Source organism: Medicago sativa, chromosome 1 (assembly GCF_051527215.1).
Source record: "Medicago sativa cultivar Bolivia chromosome 1, Bolivia_mono, whole genome shotgun sequence".
NCBI classification, from domain to species: Eukaryota; Viridiplantae; Streptophyta; class Magnoliopsida; order Fabales; family Fabaceae; genus Medicago; species Medicago sativa.
The window spans coordinates 48,884,574-48,906,230 of NC_140749.1; the positions used below are offsets into that span (position 1 = coordinate 48,884,574).

At 35.6% G+C, this 21,657-nt stretch overlaps 1 protein-coding gene, 1 long non-coding RNA gene and 2 pseudogenes across 3 annotated transcripts; 3 read left to right on the forward strand and 1 right to left on the reverse strand.

Moving 5' to 3' along the window:
* The first annotated feature begins 4,688 nt into the window (after positions 1–4,688).
* LOC146955015 (secreted RxLR effector protein 161 pseudogene) lies at positions 4,689–5,435 on the forward strand (annotated as a pseudogene).
* Positions 5,436–10,912: 5,477 nt separating this feature from the next.
* LOC146955016 (uncharacterized) lies at positions 10,913–12,176 on the reverse strand. The gene is made up of 2 exons (XM_085747309.1): positions 12,157–12,176; positions 10,913–11,696 (listed from the first exon to the last, which is right to left on the reverse strand). Exons 1-2 carry the CDS (start codon positions 12,174–12,176, stop codon positions 10,913–10,915), a joined length of 804 nt encoding a protein of 267 aa, XP_085603435.1.
* Positions 12,177–13,175: 999 nt separating this feature from the next.
* Positions 13,176–13,688, forward strand: LOC146955017 (uncharacterized). Its single transcript, XR_015015838.1, has 3 exons — positions 13,176–13,263; positions 13,392–13,487; positions 13,644–13,688. It is a non-coding gene; the product is annotated as an uncharacterized LOC146955017 (long non-coding RNA).
* Positions 13,689–15,786: 2,098 nt separating this feature from the next.
* On the forward strand, positions 15,787–20,343 carry LOC146955018 (putative inactive purple acid phosphatase 27; annotated as a pseudogene). Its single transcript, XR_015027875.1, has 12 exons — positions 15,787–15,800; positions 15,894–16,008; positions 16,199–16,307; positions 16,968–17,085; positions 17,449–17,581; positions 17,902–18,089; positions 18,355–18,541; positions 18,630–18,690; positions 19,113–19,209; positions 19,293–19,481; positions 19,831–19,911; positions 20,034–20,343. The product of XR_015027875.1 is annotated as a putative inactive purple acid phosphatase 27 (transcript).
* Positions 20,344–21,657: the final 1,314 nt, after the last annotated feature.

Here is a 21,657-nt window from a genome sequence, read left to right on the forward strand (position 1 = left end):
AAAGGAGTATCATTAATGTAGCAAGTACCTCTGATCAAACGATCCTCATTCTCAGTCTGAGTACCAGTCAAAGCAAAAACCTTACCCCTGGTCGGGGCCTTCTTTGGTTCAGTACACTGAGCAGAAATATGTCCTTTCCCACCGCAATTGAAACAAATAGTGTTATCGTGCTTGCATTCTGCAACTGTATGCCCTTTGACACCACAACGGTAGCACCCTCTCGCCTCAGTAGCACCACAAGCATTACTCTTGTGACCTTTTTCTCCACATTTGTAACAAACAATCCCAGCAGGAGTCTCGTTCTTCTTAGGCTTCCTCTCATCATTCACTCTTTGCTTGCCCTTATCAGCTGGAGTACTATAAGGCTTCCCACGATTCTGTTGCTGCTTACCCCTTCGCTCATTCATAATCTTATAATGAGCCTTCGAATCATCTTCATAGATTCTGCACCTGCTCACCAACGCCGAAAAGTCACGGATCTGTTGGTAACCAATGGCTCGCTTAATATGAGGACGCAAACCATTCTCAAACTTGATACATTTAGAAAACTCAGCATTGTCTCCAGTATAGTGTGGATAGAACTGAGCCAGCTCCACAAACTTTGCCGCATACTCTGTCACCGACATGTTTCCTTGCTTCAGCTTAAGGAACTCGACCTCTTTCCTTCCACGAACATCTTCAGGAAAATATCTGTTTAGGAACTCTCCCTTAAACACAGCCCAAGTAATAGCCGCACCACCTTGCTCTAATTCAGGTAAAAGACCCACCCACCAGTCATCAGCCTCCTCAGATAGCATGTGCGTACCAAAACGCACCTTCTGATCATCAGTACATTGCATAACCCTGAACACCTTCTCAATCTCCTTGAGCCATGCCTGTGCTCCATCAGGGTCGTACCTTCCTTTGAAAGTGGGAGGATGATTTCTCAGAAAGGCCTCCAACATCCTTACGTCAGCATTAACACCAACACCAGCATTTGGTTGTTGTCCTACAGCTTGGGCTACAGCTTCCAAAGCAGCAGCAATCGCAACATCATTTCTTCCAGCCATTCTAGTCCTCTTGTAACAGATAAGGTTTGCAGCCTCCAGATCTACTCTTCTTTGCTGCACAACACACAACGTTTAGAATAACATAATAATGGTATTCCAAATGCTAAAATGACACAACTTGACTCACTACTTGGCCGGACGGACCGACCTGCTCTGATACCAATTGTAACACCCCGTTTTCCCAACTTAAAAATTTCATTAAAATTATCAGAGTTCATCAACATAACGGAGCATCACATACATCAATACATCATTTAACAACAAATAATAATAATGGGAAATTACTATTTATTTAAGCAACCTGTCTTTATAAAATTCAATAATCAAATGCAGCGGAAATTTAGTTCGTAACGTCACATAAAATCTTGGCACGAAAGGCCACAACTTAACATCTCAAATAGTCTTCATAAAATGTTCAACATTTATTAAATAAAATACGTAACAAGGAAAACAATCATCAGACACCCCCATCCCGTTACGTATCAGAGCATCCTAGACGACACGAAGTGAGGAGTCTACTCACGAACACAGCTAGTCCTTATTACCTGCACATTACCCACGGTCGAGGCAACATATACGCAGAAGGGGTGAGATTTCACATTCATTAAAAACAAATAATAATTCATAAAAGATAACCAACAGCATATATCTAACATTAATATCATCATTTAATCATCATTTAACGAGGTTAAGTAATCCACAACTTCATAGTTATTCAAGGGTAACATATTCATCTTAATTCACTCCATTTACATCATTATAATTAATGGGATAGCAACAACAACATCAAAACAGCAACATCATCACAACATTCATCATTTATTTTTAGTTATGATGACTCTACAATGTAACAACAACATCAACAACAACTTAGACAACAACAACATGCATGTGGTACCACCAGGGCATTAAGCCCCCATCGCTAAGGTCATATTTGGACCGTCGGGCATTAAGCCCCCATCGCTAAGGTCATAAAAACCTGTCAGGCATTAAGCCCCCATCGCCGACTATGCAACAACTCGACTCTAAATGCAACAATCTTCATTTTTAATGTTAAATTAATTAACAAATGATCCCCATCAGTTCATTACATCAAAACAGCATCACTGGAACATCGTAATTAGCAACATCATCTATAATATAAACATCAGAAACCAACTCATCAAAGGAACGGGCGAAAGGACACAATTTCGCACCACATCAGGTCTGTACTGCACTAACTCGCAGTTGCGAGCTAAACAACTCGCAATGGCGAGCTCAACGGAGGAGCTCGCAGTTGCGCACAACATTGCTCGCAGTGGCGAGCTAAGGGGTTACTCGCAGGTGCGAGTAGGATCGCTCGCAGCTGCGAGCGATGACAGAATAGGGTTCTGTCGCAGCTCTCGTCTCATCTCAGCACACAAATTTCACTTCCCAGCCCTCTAAATTCATCACTAATCAACTTCTAAACGTTTTCTATTACTAATTAACATCTGTCTACATCAACCTACATCAAAATCCACTTAATTCTTCCACTTTTAATGATTTTTGACCTAATCCCAATCCCTTAAACCTACAACAATTGACCACTTCTATGAATCAAAACTTGTTAATAATGAGAGTTAGTCTCACCCTTACCTTAGATTATGATTCTGAAATCCAACAGCCGCGTTCTTCGTTCTTTAGGGTTCTCTCTGACTTCTCTTCTTTCTCTCTTCTTTTCTCTGTTGTACGCGTTCTAATTTTCTCTCCCAATTACAGACTTTTATTCATTCCCTAATTGCTCTTCTCACCACAACTTACTCTTTCTCTTAATAATTTAATTATTTCTACTAATAACAATATTTCTCCTCCACTTAAGAAAATACTTATATTATTAACATATCTTCTACCAATATATATATATATATATAATAATTCACATAATATTCTAATAAAAAGCCATAAATCACTTAAATATTAATTATGAAAAAGTGGGCGTTACATTATTGTTCATGATTACAACAGATGGACTTGGGTAAAATTCCTGAAAAGTAAGAAGTGGTCATGGTGGAGAATTTGAAAGAAATGAAGATTTTAAAAGTAAGAAGTGGTCATGGTGGAGAATTTGAAAATGAGCCATTTGAAAATTTTTGTGAAAAACTTGGAATTGTCCATGAATTCTCTTCTCCTAGAACTCCACAGCAAAATGGGGTTGTAGAGAGAAAGAATAGAACTTTACAAGAAATGGCTAGAACCATGATTCATAAAAATAATTTGGCTAAATATATATGGGCAGAAGCAGTGAATACAACATGTTATGTCCAAAATAGAATCTATATCAGACTTATCTTGGAGAAAACAACATATGAACTCTTTAAGGGAAGAAGACCCAATATCTCTTACTTTTATCAATTTGGATGTACCTGTTACATTCTAAATAACAAGCTCTACCTAAAGAAATTTGATGTCAAGGCCCAAAGAGGAATCTTTTTAGGTTACTCTAAAAGGTCAAAGGCATACAACGTGTATAATTCAGAGACACTGTGTGTTGAAGAATTAATGCACGTTAAATTTGATGACAAAGAACCTGGAAATAAAACTCCAGAGTAAGGTGAAAGTTTTGCAGATATACAGGTTCCTGAAGAACCTCCAGAACCTGATCAGATTGTTGAATCTGAAGATAGTCCAGAAGCTGAACCAACTTCAGAAGCTCAAGATGAAGTAGCTTCTGAGGAAGCTCAAGATGGCTCTCAGCAAGCTAATCAATCCAAGAATACATTCAAGTACAAGTCTTCACATCCTGAGGATCAAATCATTGGGAACAAAGAGAGTCATAGAAGAACAAGATCATACTTCTGACAAGAAGAGTCTATGATAGGGTTGTTATCAGTGATTGAACCTGCTACAGTTGATGAAACACTTTCAGATGATGGATGGATACTAGCTATCAAAGAAGAGCTCAATCAGTTTCAAAGGAATGACGTGTGGGATATGGTACCCAAACCTCAGTAGAAGAACATTATTGGAACAAAATGGGTATTCATAAATAAGTTGAATGAACAAGGTGAAGTAGTCATAAACAAAGCTAGACTTGTTGCACACGGTTACAGTCAGCAAGAAGACATTGATTATACTGAAACATTTGCTCTAGTTGCAAGATTGGAAGCAATCAGGTTACTTCTATCCTATGCAGTTAATGATGGCATAATATTATATCAGATGGATGTAAAGAGTGCATTTCTCAATGGAGTTGTATCAGAAGAAGTGTTTGTCAAACAACCCCCTGGTTTTGAGGATCTTAAGCATCCTGACCATGTGTACAAACTTAAGAAATCACTATATGGTCTCAAACAAGCTCCCAGAGCTTGGTATGATAGGCTAAGTAATTTCTTGATCAAAAATGATTTTAAAAGAGATCAGGTTGACACAACACTCTTCAGAATGAATCTTGAGAAAGACATTCTTGTTGTGCAGATATATGTTGATGATATAATATTTGGTTCTACTAATGCATCTCTTTGCAAGGAATTCTCTAAGTTAATGTAGGATGAATTTGAAATGAGCATGATGGGAGAATTGAAGTTCTTCCTTGGAATTCAAATCAACCAAAGCAAAGATGGAGTATATGTTCATCAAACAAAGTATACTAAGGAGCTTCTGAAGAAGTTCAAGCTGGAAGATTGTAAAGTGATGAACACTCTAATGCATCCAACCTGCACCTTAAGCAAAGAAGATACTTGAACAACAGTAGACCAGAAGCTGTATAGAGGTATGATTGGTTCTTTGTTATACCTCACTGCATCTAGGCCAGATATTTTATTCAGTGTATGCTTGTGTGCAAGATTCCAGTCAGATCATAGAGAATCTCATTTAACTGCTATTAAGAGAATCTTCAGGTATTTGAAAGGAACAACTAATCTTGGACTCCTTTATAGGAAATCCTTAGATTATCAGTTGGTTGGATTTTGTGATGCTGATTATGCTGGAGACAGGATTGAAAGAAAATCAACCAGTGGCAGCTGCCAGTTCTTGGGGGAGAATCTGATATCTTGGGCTTGTAAAAGACAAGCAACTATTGCTATGTCTACAACAGAAGCAGAATACATCTCAGCTGCAAGTTGTTGTACACAACTACTTTGGATGAAACATCAGTTGGAAGACTATCAGATTAATGCTAACAGTATTCCCATTTATTGTGATAATAATGCTGCTATTTATTTGTCAAAGAATCCTATTCTACATTCAAGAGCCAAGCATATTGAAATCAAACACCACTTTATTAGAGACTATGTTCAAAAAGAAATTTTAGATATACAATTGATTGATACTGAACATCAATGGGCTGATATATTTACTAAGCCTTTAACTGTGGAAATATTTGATTTTATTAAGAAAAATTTGAACATGCACTTTTTGTCTGATTAAATTTGCTTGCCCCTGAACTAGAAGTTAGGTCCTGAAGTCTGTTCAAAAGAAATGGTCCATCAGAAGCTCTTGACTGAGATTCTGAGGAAAATGTGCTTATGAAGATGACGTCAGCATCTTAACTTCAGAAGGAGGACTCTTTCCTCCTGAATAACAGAGTTAGTGGAAAAGTTGGAAGTTACTTTTTAGTAACACGTGTCCCACTAACTTGGCAGTTACTCTGAGAAAATTCAACTTGACTTAAGTGTATTGGTGTATAACGTAAGAGAGCAATGATGATTTTAAGCTTTGAATGTACTATCTTGTGCCACATATGTCATCAGTGATGTGTTTGTTTGTCCCCTTCTAAATTGCAAATGTTTTTGCTCAAAACACTTAGACAAAACACACACTACTCCCTTCACAACCTACACTTTCTACTTTTCACACCGATTCTCTGCGAAGTAAACTCGTCCTCTTCAAACAAATCCCTAGAACCCTAAAACTTCATTCTCATCAATGGCATCTTCAAGCTCCATTCCAGAATCAAGCCTGCAAGAAGTAGTTCCAAAATCAAGTACACAAGAAACTTCTGCGTATGAAATCAGAAGAAGAACTATGTCCTTAGAGGAATGGGAACTCAATGTTCAAACAGAAAATCTTGTGGATTTCATTTCCTTAGCATATCATAGATGCGAGCTCAGAAGATACTATGAAGCTCAAGGTCTGATGGATTACTTCAACATGTTGAATGGTCCAACTTACAAGAACCTAGTTAGGCATTTCTGGGTTAGAGCACAAGTATATGATCGCAAAGCTGCTCAGGCGGAAATGGATGAGAAGGTTCTGATTGATCCTACTCTTGCTGGAAAATCAAGAAAAGAAATTGGTTTGGAACCTTTCATAGTTACAGAGATTAGGTCAAGCATCATGGGAATTCCTGTCTTCGTCTCTCAAGAAGTGATTGCTTATGTAATCAGAAGACCATCAGGAAGAAGTTTCAAAGATGGTCTGGACAACAACAAGAATAGTCCTTGGAATGAAGTCGTGAACAGGTCCATGTTTAATAGCAAGAAGAAATGTGCTTACTGTGATTTGACCATGGAGAAGAAACTGCTCCTGAAGATACAAAATGAAAATCTTCTACCAAAAGGAGGTGGTGGAGATCAACCTTCCTTGGAGCACAGAGTGTTTCTTGACTACTTCATTACAAAGGAGAGTGCAAATTTGCCCAAGTACATCTTCAAGCACATGATCAAAGAGCTCAGGGAAAGCCAAGATAACAGAAGGTGCTGGATTCCCTATGGAAGGTTGATTTCAGAGATTCTTCATCAAGGAGGAATTCTGAAAGTACTTAACGAGCTCAACATCTTCACTGATGATCAACTTGGCACTGAAACAGGCAAAGTGATCAATGGACAAACTCTCAGAAAGATGAAGCTGATAGAGAAGGGAGCTTTTAAGAAGCTTAGCACAGATTTGAAGGAGTCAAATGTTGTATCTGATCTAATGGATGGTTTTCCTCCAATCTGCAAACAAGACCCTATTGAAGTCAGGATGAACTACATCATGGATCATTTTGAGAGTACTGGTGAGACAATCAGGCTATGTGACATTCCAGACACCATCTATGGTGGTGCCTTGCCTGTGGCCAAGAGCAAAAGTACAAAGAGGAAGGCTCTCACACAAGCTGAGTATCTGGATGATGCTACTGAACAACCTGCCAAGAAAGCCAAGAAAGCTAAGAAGGAGAAAGCTGCGGTTCAGGAGAACATAGTTGGTCCTGCTATACCAACTATTCAAGAAGAGGTTGAAGATCTTGAGGCTGATAAGATCTTAACCAAAAGAACAAGAAATGGAAAGACAGCTGAATCTTCACAACCTCTGCCTAATCAACCTTCAATTCCAAAGAAGAAGAGAAAGACAGCTGTAAGAAAAATGAAGGAATCAATTTATGTAGAAGAAGAAGATTAGATTGCAGCTGCTACTGAATTAGTTGCAAAAGAATTAGAGAAGAAGAAGGCTGAAGATGCTGCTACACTTGCAAAGATCAGGGAACTTGCAAATGGGATTGAAGTTCCCGTATCAAGCATAGCAAGGGAAGATGTTGGTATTAGTGCACAACAAGTTGTAAAGGCTACTGAAGAAGTACAAGAGTTGGTGACTTCAGAAGCTAGAAGTTTGTTGATGATTACTGGTGAACTAGCAGAAGAAAATTCAGAAGCTGATGCTTCAGAAGCTGATAGAGGTAATCTTGTTTCTCCACATAATGCAAATACTATTATAATAGAATCTAGATCAACCTCTATCTCTCAATCAACCTCCTCAACCTCCTCAGATTTAGATGATGTCCCTTTAGGCAAAATCTATACAACCATAAACAAAGGCCTTTCACCATCCACCAAACTCCACAAAAAGCCTGCTCGTGAGGAATATGTACCTATGTACCAACAAATTATGAAGAGCATAGGTGAGATGTCTGAGATGAGAAACAAAGTTTGTGAAAGACTACCTGCAAGTCATCCTTATCAACCACCAATGATAGAACCTCTTAGTTTTATTCTTGCTGATGCAGAAGTCATAGGTGAACATGTAGGTCCTGAGTCTTCAAATCACAATAAGTCATCATCATCTCATCGCACTTCAACTACCCATACTTCAGAACCTTCTATCTTAGAGAATCTGGTCAATCATTATTCTGGTGAATTACCAGGTGTTGAGCCTAACCTAGAGAAAGCCTCTAAAGTAGCTTCTACTAAAGTTGCTTTAGAAAACCCCCAACAACAAGCACCAAACGTACAAATGGCCTCAACAATCTGCCCAGATGTCTCTGTTCCTGAACATTTTGTTCCTGAACATTCTGTTCCTGAACAACTTGTCCCTGATAATATTGAGTCTCCTCCATCTTTGGAAAAATTCAGTAAACCTAATTTTATGATCACATCAGAAGATTCTGATGTTGAGGTTGAAGTATTTAACTCATCCTCTGTGGCCATAACTTCTGTTCCTAATAAACCTTTAGAGACCAATATTCATACTGCATCATCCTCTAATGTTTCTGAACCTTCAAACTTAGCCATTCAACCTTGTGCTCCTGCCAAAACAAATGTTCCTTCTCCACCCACCCTGTTTCTAGATTCTACTATTTTAGCAGATGTGTGTGAGAATATATTTCAGGAGCTGAACAAGCTGGTTCAAGCAAGAAATAATCTGATTCATAAAGACAGCTATGAGAAGCAGTGGAAGAGATTGAAAGAGAGAGTAGATTTTGTCTTGACTGAACTTCAGAGAACATGTCTTGATGCTCAAGACTCTGCTCAAAACAAGCTTCAAGATTGGCTGAAAGGGGTTGATAACAATTTGCAAGAAGTGAAAGTTCTAAGAACTTGGGTGCAAACTCTTCTATGCTTAAGAGAAAGAAATGCTACTGATTTCATTCCAATAGGTATACATCCAAGAGAGCTGAGTTTCAACTGGTTGACAAAGTTGAATGTCAATCCAGTATCTAAAAAACTAGCGTTGCTGCAAAGGAATGCTGAGTTAGAAAATGAAAACAAGAAGCTGAGGAAAGAACTTCTAGATCAGAAACTACTTCTACTTGAATACAAGTCCTCCACAGAAGCAAAACTGGAAGAAGCAAGGATTAGAGAACAAAACCTGATCAAGAGCAATAATGAATTCAAGGAAGAGATGAGAAAGCAATCTGAGCTTACAAACAAGTTACTTCAAGAGTTGCTTCAGAAACAAGCCAGCCTTAGTTGCACACCTTATTTTTAGCTTGTTTAGTTTTTCTTAAGTTTCTTTGTTTAACTACTTCTGAACCAATTTTGCTTCTGGTTTAATTCTGCATCTGATCTAATTTTGCTTCCGAACAAAGTTTTTGCGCTACTGATCAGTTGTCTTTTTTGCTTTTGAACTAATGTTTATGTCTCATATAGAATTTTTTCTCACTATCTTTTTCCCATCTCTTTCTTTTTGTCTTTATTTTATACTTTTTGTTGATGACAAAAGGGGGAGTAGATGTATAGTATTTATAGGCTTTGAGCCCCATTAATTTAATTCCAATCAAGTTAAATTAATAGGACCCTCTTCTTATCTCTTAGTCTATTAATGTGAGATCATTCTGAGTGTTATTACGTTTTTAATGATGAATTTAATTAACATGGATATAACTCAGAGGGAGCTTACAAACCTCACCTTAAAGTACTATTGGACTCAAGGGGAGCTTACAAACCTCAAACCCTTATAGTCAACTTGTTAATTAGATTAACAACAATTGCACATTTTAAATACTAATGTTTGTCATCATCAAAAAGGGGGAGATTGTTGAAACAAAATGTGTTTAACATTACCCGTTGAGAGTTTTGATGATAACAAGGTATTAAAAAAAATTGTCAATTGGATATGCTAATATTTGTTCAAATGTACAGGACCATCGACAAAAATTTGATATCTTAAATAGGTTCTGGAAGAACAAAAGAGAGCAATGGAATCAACAAAAAGGAAGCTTGAAGCATCTGAAGAGAAGTGCTCCTGAAGTGATGACGTCATCAGAAGCAAGTTCATCAGAAGCATCTCATCAGAAGCAAGATCACCAGAAGCTGAAGTTCATCAGGATATGCAAGACTTAAAGCTTCAAAGGTTGTTCAATGGATTTAATCTCGTCTAAGCATTGCAGAAGACCAGAAGAGTGAAGCAAAGACTATTTTGAAAGGATTTGAAAGCATTGGATGCGTGTTCTTTGAAGAGCGTTGACACAGTACAATTGTACGAAGTGTACAACCACTACCTCCACTACTCTGTTTTTGTCTTTGCTACAGGACAAGAAAAACAGCTATGCCTGCAACGATGTTCCTTCAGACTTGGAATGGATTTGAAATTGATCCTTAATAGGACAATAACCATATCAGGCAAAAGATCATTAGTGATTGATCAAAGCTTCAAACGACTCTATTTTGATGTGCTGGCAATTCATAACGTCTCTTTCACACCTCTATATAAAGAAGTGAAGACTTTTTTTTTGACCAAAGCAAAGTTAACTATTATCATTAATCAACCAATGTTCAATACAAGAAGGATAAAAAATCAAAAATACGGTGACTAGCCCAAGAACAGGCCGCCCTTGCTAAAGTATGAGCAACCATATTCCCTTGCTAAAGGAGTGAAGACTTAGAGAATGACAAGGACTCAACAACAATTTACAAGTGCCAAAACTCTGTCAAAATTGTTCTGCATAATTTCTTAACAACTTTCATATCTTAGAAATTCTAGAGTCTTAAGAGTCTGTATCTGATTTGTATTGTGAACACCACTGATTGTATATCAAGTGTTCAACCTCAAACATTTTTCTTTGTAATTTTTGTTTGAATAGAAGTCTCTTGCAGTTGTGCTTGAGCATAGGAAGTCTCTTGATTGTGTTCAGGAGCATTGGAAAACGAAGGAGAACTTTATCTGCTTTTGATCAGTGATTTTTAGCTTAGGAGAAAACGAAGAAAAATCTAACACAATCCAACCCTCCTTCTTGTGTTTTTCTCACCTTCATCACCATCCCTATACCAATGGGTCTTTGCACGTTGCCTCCAATAAGCATCATCCTGAGCTAGTAAATGTTGCATTCTCTTTCTCAACTCAAAATTTCGAACATGTCCCTCACCAGAAGAAGTGGTGCGCATAATATGCAATTGGCGCCGACAATCTTCGATTTCGCTTTTCAATTTATGGCAATGAGCTTTACTCCAGACGACCATTTCTTCCGCACAAGAGGACATCTTAGGCATGATAGAATTATTTGAATAAACCTGCCAAGAGTTAGTAACCATCTTCTTAAACCCCGGTTCTAAATGCCACGCATTTTCATACCGAAAATGACGCTTATTAAGATGAGGCCGAGGTATAGGGCGACGATTAAAAAGAATGGGATAATGATCAGAAGCAGGTGCCATAAGAGTTTCTACTAAAGCTTCTGGAAAGAAATTGAACCATAAGCTATTAGCAAGAGCCTGATCTAACCTTTCTTCCACCGCTTGCGGCGTGCCAAGACTTTTGAACCATGTAAAGGGGTAGCCTTCAACTGGGACATCAGACAAACCGGAGTCAAGAACAGCTTGACGGAAGCCATTAATCAACAATTGAGGTCTATTATTGCGTCCTCTTTTTTTGCTAGCATCCAGAATGTCATTGAAATCTCCAAAAATGCACCATGGCCCGACAAATTGGTTAGCAAGTTGACGAAGAAAATTCCACGCAACAATTCTACGACCTCCATTTGGATAGCCATAATAACTGGTAAGTCTCCAAGCACCAAGAACAGAATCAATAATTTCAACGTGATGTGATTATTAGAAAAATCAACAAGAGTGCAATTGGAAGAATGACGCCAAAATAAAGCAAGACCCCGCCCCTACCGGTACGGTCAACAGTAATACAAGAATCAAAACCAAGCAAGTAACGTAAATCTTCAATTTTATTTCGATGGGCTAAAGTCCCACTTAAGAAGAGCAGATCCGGAGTGAAGTGTCGAACTAGGTATTTCAAGTCGGGAATTGCGCTCGGGCTACCTAGACCCCGACAATTCCAACTTATCAGACTCATTGTTGTACTAACCATTATCCGATGTTGCTCCGAAGTAAGGAAAGCATCCGATTATATTCATGGTATACACCTTTGTGTGGAAACATAAACTAGTGGTTAACCGTGCCAAATACCAAAACAGCTAGCACCAAAATTGAAACAACTCCATTACCATGAAGCCTTTATTACCATGACGAAAGGTGTAATAGTCATGTGATGAAAGGCAATGCAAAAATCAATTGGGTGTAATAGTCATCACAACATTAATAGGCAATAGCATCATGTTCCACTCAATTGATTAGCAGACACTTTTATCAACAAAATACACCGCTTCCACTACCAATAAGTCATGAATCAAGGATACTCACATTATATTGAAGCTTATCATCAGGAGGATTCTGTAGAGCTGTTAAAGGATGGACACTAGAAAATAATAGAGAATCACTGCGACCAATAACAATTTTGAACGGTTGGAAGTAAAAATCAAATAGCCACGCTGTTACAATTAGGATATATATGTACGTATGATGCGGCACCGGCAAGAGTAAATGATCCATAATTGAAAATTAGGTAAACAGGCAATCAAGAAAAGCAATTTAAATTCAAACACGTAGCAGCAACATGAATTTTTACCAGCCATAATAAGAGGGGAGCGAAACACAAAGCGATCAAGGTTGTAGAACAATCTGATCGAAAAACCCTAGGAGAGAAAACGATGAAAATATAATTTTATTATTATTATTATTATTATTATTATTATTATTATTATTATTATTATTATTATTATTATTATTATTATTATTATTATTATTATTATTATTATTATTATTATTATTATTATTATTATAGATAAAAAATAATAAAATAAAATAAAATAAATTCCTAAAAAAGGATTATATTGTAGATATAGTATCTCAGAATGAAATGTAAGTAAAGATAAACTAAAAAACAATTAAAAAGTCAATTGAATTTGATTTTAAATTTGGAATGAATACATTACATTTGACGTTTTAAAGCTCTAAAATTTATGCTTCCAATATTTTATCTGAGAGTTGTGTAATTTTTGAACCCATGGTCAGTTACCACATAGTATTTCACAACTGCATGTTTCTTCCCTTATAAAAGCACATATCACCCTTTGCCAAATCCTAAGTGTTATCATTACTATTAATTAAGCACATCTCACCCTTTGCCAAATTCTAGTTTTCCTTTTCCCTCTTCTTCTTCAATCATGGAATCCTCAAATTGGGTTCTCAAACTCAAATGCCAAATCCTAAGTGTATCCATTTTACTTTTTTTCTTCCATTGCCCTTCAATGTCTGACTTTAGATTGATAAATAGACGAATTTTGAATGATTGTTCTATTTTAAGTCCTTATCTTAAACTCGATATCCATTCAAATTCAAGCTTGTCGGATGAGGAGTTTGTCGCGGTGACGGTCACGGGAGTTTCCAAACCAAGATATGGTGATTGGGTGGCTATGATCTCACGTTCAAATTCCAAGTAAGAAATTGAGTTTAAAAATATATATGATATGATTATGTAGATGATGGAAATTAAAGTTAATTAAAACCATTGCTAATGTTCGTTGTTTCTAAATGATATATTTGAACTAAGAAATTGGCATTAATTTTTTTTTTTTTAATTGCATGCATGCAGTGTTGAAACTTGCCTTAGTAATGAATTCTATTATGTACAAACTGGTGATACTGCCGAACTTCCTCTGCTTTGCCATTACCCTGTCAAGGTATGTATGTCCATGCACACAATGATACATGCTTCGAATTAAAATTAAATATTTTTCATTTATTCTTTCTTTTTCCTTTTGAGATTAATGCTATGCGGTTCTTTCCTTTTTTTTTTTTTTTTGGTACAACTATATGGAGTACATAAGACATGTTTGCGTAATATCCAGCCTATAATGTCTTGCAAATTCTTCGAATTAATTAAAAGGGAACAACGAGGAAGGCTTCAATAAAGTCAATGAGAACCTTAATTAACATTCTTATATTTAGTCCAAAAATTGAAGCTAGGTTATGTCATGTTGGAAAAAAAAAATCGGGAGTTACGACCTGATTGAGGTTTACACACAAAAAAGAAGTTGATCACAATTTACGACTTGATTGACTTTGTGTGTATAACCCTCTTAATATTTTTCAACATACAAATTATTATCTCTCTTTTTTTTTTGAGCAAAAATTATTATCTCTCTTAATACATCCATGTTTTGTCATATAATGTTTTAGTATATGTCGTACCGTTCTTTCAAGTACTTGTGTTCTCCGAAACAAACACACTCTAAAAGTTATGTGTGGACTGTGGTTTACAATTACTTTAGGTTTGAAATAATTTTAAAATTAAAATATCAATTTTTTAGGGCAAAATTAATATATCATATATTATTACAGTATATATTATTATTATTATTAAATTTAAAAAGACCCAGGTGAGAGCATATTTTTTACATTAATTTTTTGCTTTGAAATCCATATCCCTAATAGGACAGGTGCTATATATAACCCATTCTGTGTTTACACATGAAAATAGATAAAATACCAAAGAAGTGTGTAAGTGTCATGAATGATGTTTGAGTATAGAATTTTTAATTTTTTCAATGCTGAATATAGAAAATAGATAATGACACAATTATATAAACTTTTCTTGTACGGTTGTGGAACATGTGGTAATTGATGATGGGTTCAAAAAAGTGTAAGAGTCCCCTTGCTATTTTTAATAAATATTAATAAAATTACCCTTTTTTATATTAAACTTAAAATTACTCTTTACCAAAAATTGTAAGACCTTTAAATGCTTTTATGATAAGCAAGACTTTCAGGCTCAACCACAATGTGCAGATGGACTTTGTTTGTTTGAAATTAATACAGAGGTTTCCATATTTAAAGGAGGCCTCGGGGGTGTGAGCAACCATAAATAAAAAATAATTATGAGTCCCTCAAAAAAAAAAATTATGAGATTGATAATTTATGAGATTGATTGTTTAAACTTCCTCCATTCTAAAATATGTTAGTTTTACGATGTGAACTATTCACATAATGACTATATTTTTAACATATATATAAATATATATGTTTTTTTTTTTGACAAAAACAAAACGATATTCATTCATTCAAATTGATAGAATACATCATCAGATACAAATATCGCTAAAAACGCAAAGGGTGAATCTGCGAACAAACTCACATCACCCAAGTTAATAGCATAAAACGGCAAAATGCCTACAAATAATATGATAAAACCTAAGTCACCGAAATTCACATGCTTCCGGATCTGCAACGTTGACGCCCAAATCATTGGTTGAATTTGCAATTGACTGATGCCGATCTTTCAATAGGAACTAAACGAACACCGCGACAGGACGCGAAATCAAACGCCGCACAAGACGACGAACAACACAACGCCACACTTAGACGATGAAATCACAAAAAAAACACAAAAGAAAAACTTGATATATGTGAAATCACTTGTTTAGATTGAAAGAAAAAGGGAAAAAAGGTGTAGAGGGGTGATTCTAGGTCAAAAAATGACCTAAAACCACCCCTCCTCGATGAACGAAGGAGAAAGAAAGTTTAGAGAGATGTTAGAGTTTCTCTCACTAGAAAATTAGGGCCGGCTATCTATATATATATATATGTTAACATGTAAGATGTTGTTCGATTTGTCTCGATAAATATTTTTAAAATATTAAATTTTTATAATTTTTTACTATAGATACTCAAAGATATAAACGGTCAAAATTGTAGTTTAAAAGGAAGGAATAATTTTTTTTGGGTAAATAGACTAAATGACAAAGCTATCGTAAACTCACACACACAAAGTGGAGGTGCCAGAGTCAGAACCCTAGTGATGACGTCCGGCTTAATAATTTCAGTACTTATGCCTGTTGAACAGGATTTGTGAGTTTCTCACCCCTTGCCTTGTTGGAAGGTCCACTCCTTTGGGTTTTGCTAATCCTAACAAGCCACTTTATGGACATCTCTCAAGCATAGATTCAACTGCTACATCAGTAAGTACCATATACTACCATGTGTCAAATTTTATCTTTTCATATATTCAATAGCAGTTACATTGCAAACCTTTATATTGCGGTAAAATACATATAGATGCGGCTGATGTAGCCGCAATTGCATTTGCAGACGACAATTTATAACTATTCTTCTAGCCCCAAAGATTTATTATAGTGATTGGCGTTGCAGATGAGATTGACATGGGTTAGTGGAGACAAGGAACCTCAGCAAGTCCAATATGGAGATGGTAAAACAATAACTTCAGAAGTCACCACTTTTTCACAAGATGATATGTGCAGTGAGTAATAGTTTCACTTTTTTTCCAAGTTCAGATGTATCAGTTTCATATATAGTAGTTTACTTAATCAACTTAGTGAAATAAGACATTGGCCAAATACCACGGTTGGTCCTTTTAGTTTGACAAAATTCCCAAGTTAGTCCTTTAAGTTTTGAAAGTTTCAATTAGGTCCTTTTAGTTTGACATAATTCCCAAGTTAGTCGTTTAAGTTTCAAAAGTTTCAAATAGGTCCTTTTAGTTGATAAACTATTTCACCGTTATCCCTGCTGTTAGTTAATAATTAACTGATGCTGATGTAGCCGTTAAGTTGTTGACTTGGATCAAAATGCTGCTTTTTATAAGCCCCATGGCGTCAAAACGCTACGTTTAATGGTCACAAATGATCATTTATAGTGCTAGAAACGGTGAAATAGTTTATCAACTAAAATGACTTATTTGAAACTTTTGAAACATAAAGACCAACTTGGGAATTCTGTCAAACTAAAAGGACCGAATTGAAACTTTTGAAACTTAAAGGACTAACTTGGAAATTCTGTCAAACTAAAAGGAACAACCGTGGTATTTGGCCTAAGACATTCTACAATTTACAATGTTAACTGAGGAATGCAGACAAAATAGTAGCTATATCTGTAATTATTTGTTTCCATCTTGAATTGACAGGTTCAGTGGTGCTGCCTAGTCCTGCTAAAGATTTTGGATGGCATGACCCAGGATTCATCCACTCAGCAATTATGAAAGGACTCAAACCATCAAGTACCTATTCCTACAGATATGGAAGGTATGAACCTTCCATGTTAGATGCTTTCATGACATATAGGTAGATTATTTTGTGCTGAATCTCTGTCAAAGTTAAAAACTTAAAATGGTATGAAACAAATTGTGGTTGCGCTCGCGGTTGCACTTATACGGTAAACCTTAATATTGCAGAAAAATGCAGTTGATGCGGCCGTAATTGTAATTGAAATGTTGATACGGAAACTTCTAAAACCTTAATATTGCAACCACAATTGCGGTTGCAGACTTCAATTTAGAAACGTGTTGTACACCTAAATTCCAAATATTTGTATTTCAGCACAAAGTAATGCGAAAAATTGTGATTGTGCTCATGAAATAATTTGATTTTCTTCTGATGATGGTCTAGTAACTCGGTTGATTGGAGTGAACAAATCAAATTTTCAACTCCACCTGCTGGAGGATCAGATGAGCTCAAATTCATTTCATTTGGCGATATGGGAAAGACCCCTCTTGATGCTTCAGAAGAACACTACATTCAGGTAAATTCCGATGTCAAATGAAATAGCATGTAGTATTTAATGCATGTTGAGATAGGACATTAGGATTGGACTAATGGTAAACTATGGAGCATTGACACAAACAAATACACTGGCACGACACTAACACATAGACTAAAGTAATAAATTATAAAAAATGGAAATAATTGAATGTAATGGCATGTACTGGTGTCATATCAGTGTACTACACCAACACGGACACTGAACACATCTTCAATCTAAAGTGTCTATCCTACATATTGGTGAAATATTTGACTATTTTGATGGATTTCATATATATATTGATCTTGTTTTTCCAACAGCCAGGAGCTTTATCAGTTATCAAAGCTATAAGTGACGATGTGAACTCCAACAATGTAAACTCGGTGTTTCACATTGGAGACATAAGCTATGCAACTGGCTTTCTAGCAGAATGGGATTTCTTCATGCACCTTATTAGTCCTATAGCTTCAAGAGTTCCTTACATGACAGCAATTGGGAACCATGAGAGGTATTGAATCCACATGAATGATAATTCTGTCCAATGATTTTACAAAAAAGTTCCAAAAATTCATAACTCTAAATTGTTCTCTACATTACTCCAAGACAAAAGTATTCTCTAAATTTTGACAACTCAGAATAAATCACCATTTTGGTCTTTTAAATTGTAAGGATCGGTCAATTCAGTCTCTTAAATTTACAAAATAACAATTTAGTCCGGCTAACAAGATATATCTTTATATAACAAAGTACTTATTCTTATTATTCCTACTCAGAGATTATGCGGATTCTGGTTCAGTTTATCAGCTACCTGACTCTGGTGGTGAATGTGGAGTACCTTATGAAACATACTTTCCGATGCCAACTTCAGCAAAGGATAAGCCTTGGTACTCTATTGAGCAAGCAACTGTTCATTTCACAGTAATATCTACCGAGCATGACTGGTCACAAAATTCTGAGCAGGTAAAATAAAAGAAATCATGGTAATTTTTCATTTCATATATTTCTAGTTTAAATAAATAATTGAGATAATGTAATTTTTTTCTTGTAGTATGAATGGATGAAAAAGGACATGGCAATAGACAACATACTCCTTGGCTTATCTTCATGGGGTAAGTGATTTATATAAAGTTTTAAAAACCGATTTGAACATCAAACTGACGAGACTTCTGAATCATGGTTCAACTGAATTAAACCACTCGAACCGGGATAAAACCACAACTGGACCTTGAAAATAACTGAACTGTAGTAAAGGCCGGTTCAAGATTCAAATGGTTAAACCATCTGGTTCGGTTCAGTTTTTTTTTAATAGCAAAGATAATTTTATTGAAAAAGAAGGAATTAGTACAAGTGGTACTTAATCTTTTTTTTTGGTAGTGACAAGTGGTACTTAATCTAAACTAATGAGATTAAGTTCAAGTAGTACTTACCCCTCTTAATACAACGAATGCAAGGCCCCCGACAGAATTAAATTACCAGTTTTAAAAATATTGTTCTCAACTTCACATATTAAACATAACATTTGTATATACAGACATAGACCAATGTACACTTCCACACAAGGAATTCCATTTCCATCTGTAGATCAGAAGTTCGTTGAAGCTGTGGAGCCGTTGTTGTTTGAGAATAAGGCAAGAACATCAAGCTCGTTGAACTTGGTTACTTACAGTTCCTTGTATAAGTAGCTAACTTGCGAATTGTGAACATGAAACAGGTTGACTTGGTTCTTTTCGGCCATGTTCATAACTATGAGAGAACTTGTTCCGTTTATCAGAATAAATGCAAAGCCATGCCTATAAAAGATCAAAAGGGAGTAGACACTTATGATAACAGAAATTATAGTGCTCCTGTGCATGCTATCATTGGCATGGCTGGTTACACCTTAGACAAATTCTCAATCAATGTAACTAATTTTACCTTGATCACATTCTTTTCTATACTCATCATGCTTCTAAATTGCGTTTGTAGTTGCAGTTGAAGCTGCAAACTTTAATATTGCGGCAACATGTAGATGATGCAGCCTAATTACGATTACTATGTCATTGCAATGACCTCAAATTCTTTTACTGTGACTGCAATTGCGATTGCAGACCACAATTTAGAACTATGTCCATACTTAATCCTCCACTATTCCCATATTTTCTCTTGCAAGAAAACTACTTAAGATGCATATATACATTCTTCAAGAATTAGTACTATGCTTTTATTTTTTTTACCAAGCAATGAAATTGCATGTTCTGTTGCATTGGCAGGCTGAGAGCTGGAGCCTAAAAAGGATTTCTGAGTTTGGTTATTTAAGAGCACATGCTACTAGGAATGATTTAAACTTAGAGGTTTGTATTTAAACACTTATATTCCAAACTCATAAAATTATCATTGCTTGTATTGTAATTTATCGTATTATATTTAAGTTTGTGATTTTGTGCACTTAGAATTACTTCAACCTTCATTGCAGTTTGTGACATCAGATACAAGAGAAGTTAAGGATAGTTTCCGCATAACAAAGTAAAAGCTCACTCAAGGAAAAAGAGGGGAACAAATATAGAAGTAGAATGTCTAATAAAGATCGAGAAAGATAGATAGACAAATAGATAGATATATAATATTGAAATGCAAAGGAGATCTAGAGACACTTTGAAGTTGTAACCTGTAAGGACCGATCAATTTAGTACCACCCGAAATTTACTGAATTAAGAGTGTGTAATGACTTATGATATATGATTATTGAACTTGTTCTTATTTATACTCTCAAGAAGGATTATGTAGATTCTGGTTCAGTTTATCTTACTTGATTCTAATGGTGAATGTGGAGTACCTTATGAAACATACTTTCCAATGCCAACTTCAGCAAAGGATAAACCTTTCTTGAGTCTGTAGGATGTTTTAAGCGAAGCCTAGTGAAATTTTGTTGTCTATTTGTTAGAAGTATCCAATACAAAGCATTCCTTTATAACCTGCATTTTGCACACAAACAAATTAAATAGAACTAGAGCCTAAACCAAAGTTTACCACTTTAAAAGTCATGTTCTATTCTACTTTTGACATATACCAAATGATAAAAAAAAACAAGAGTTTGTGTGCATATATCTGTTTGGATGGGGGATTTGAATATTCAAGAGAATTTGAAATTCTAAGGAATTCAAATGCTTCAATTGAATTCCCTTCATTCAAAATTCATTGTTTGGATAAAGTGAATGAATTTCTTCATTTTCAAAATTCATTGTTATCATTTTTCAAATTTTGCATTTTGGTCCTCATCCAAACACACTCTTAAGATTGTAGAAATATACTCTATACTTAGAATAGAGTGAAATCAAATAAAATAACATCCATTTATAAAAACTTAATTGACTCATTCCATTTAATTTAACTTCATTTCACCATAATACCACAATTCCAAACATACTTAATAGACGGCGAGGAGAGAGAAGCACCACCGCAGAAGGAGAGAGAGGCACGATGAAGGTGAAGCTCGCGAGAGAAAAGTGATAAACCTTGTGTAATGAAAATGAGAGAATTTTGAAATTTTTGTATTTTAGGTGTTATTTTAAATCCTTCAAATTTCGTAAGAGAGAAATTCTTATCTAAATGTCTTGTCCATGAGAACATGACAGTGATTATAATTATGTTTTGTTGTTCTATTTGAAGGCTCATTCTAGGCATGCTGATAACTTAATCCTGACATTGATATTGACTAGTCAGGATGAAGAAAGATGAAGTTTGTCGAGGCCTTATGGAGAAACTGCGCGATGTCTCTTAATCACTTTTAGGATATATGGAGAAACTGCATTTGCAAATTGGTCCATCTTCTGCTGCTTTTCTTGCTGCTGAAGGTTCACGTTGCTCTACTGACAAAAATGGGCATATTTTGTGCAAAATTAGTTCATGTAATTCCTTGTAGTTAAAATGTTATGTTGTATATATATACTCCTATTTAGTTATTTTAAGCAAATATTGATGAATATTCTACTGTCATTTTTTCTCAAGAGTTTTTTTTTTTTTTGACAAGCTCGATAGTTTGTTAATTCATCGACTCCTGTGTTATTTTTAAAATTCGGTTACCATTGCTTTCATTTGTT

Excerpts from the sequence above, each read along its gene's own strand:
- LOC146955016 (XM_085747309.1), bottom strand. The coding sequence starts at position 12,176 with ATGGTAATAAAGGCTTCATG. Across the intron at positions 11,697-12,156 it reads ATGGTAATAAAGGCTTCATG|TTATTATGGCTATCCAAATG; the intron begins GTAATGGAGTTG and ends GAGACTTACCAG.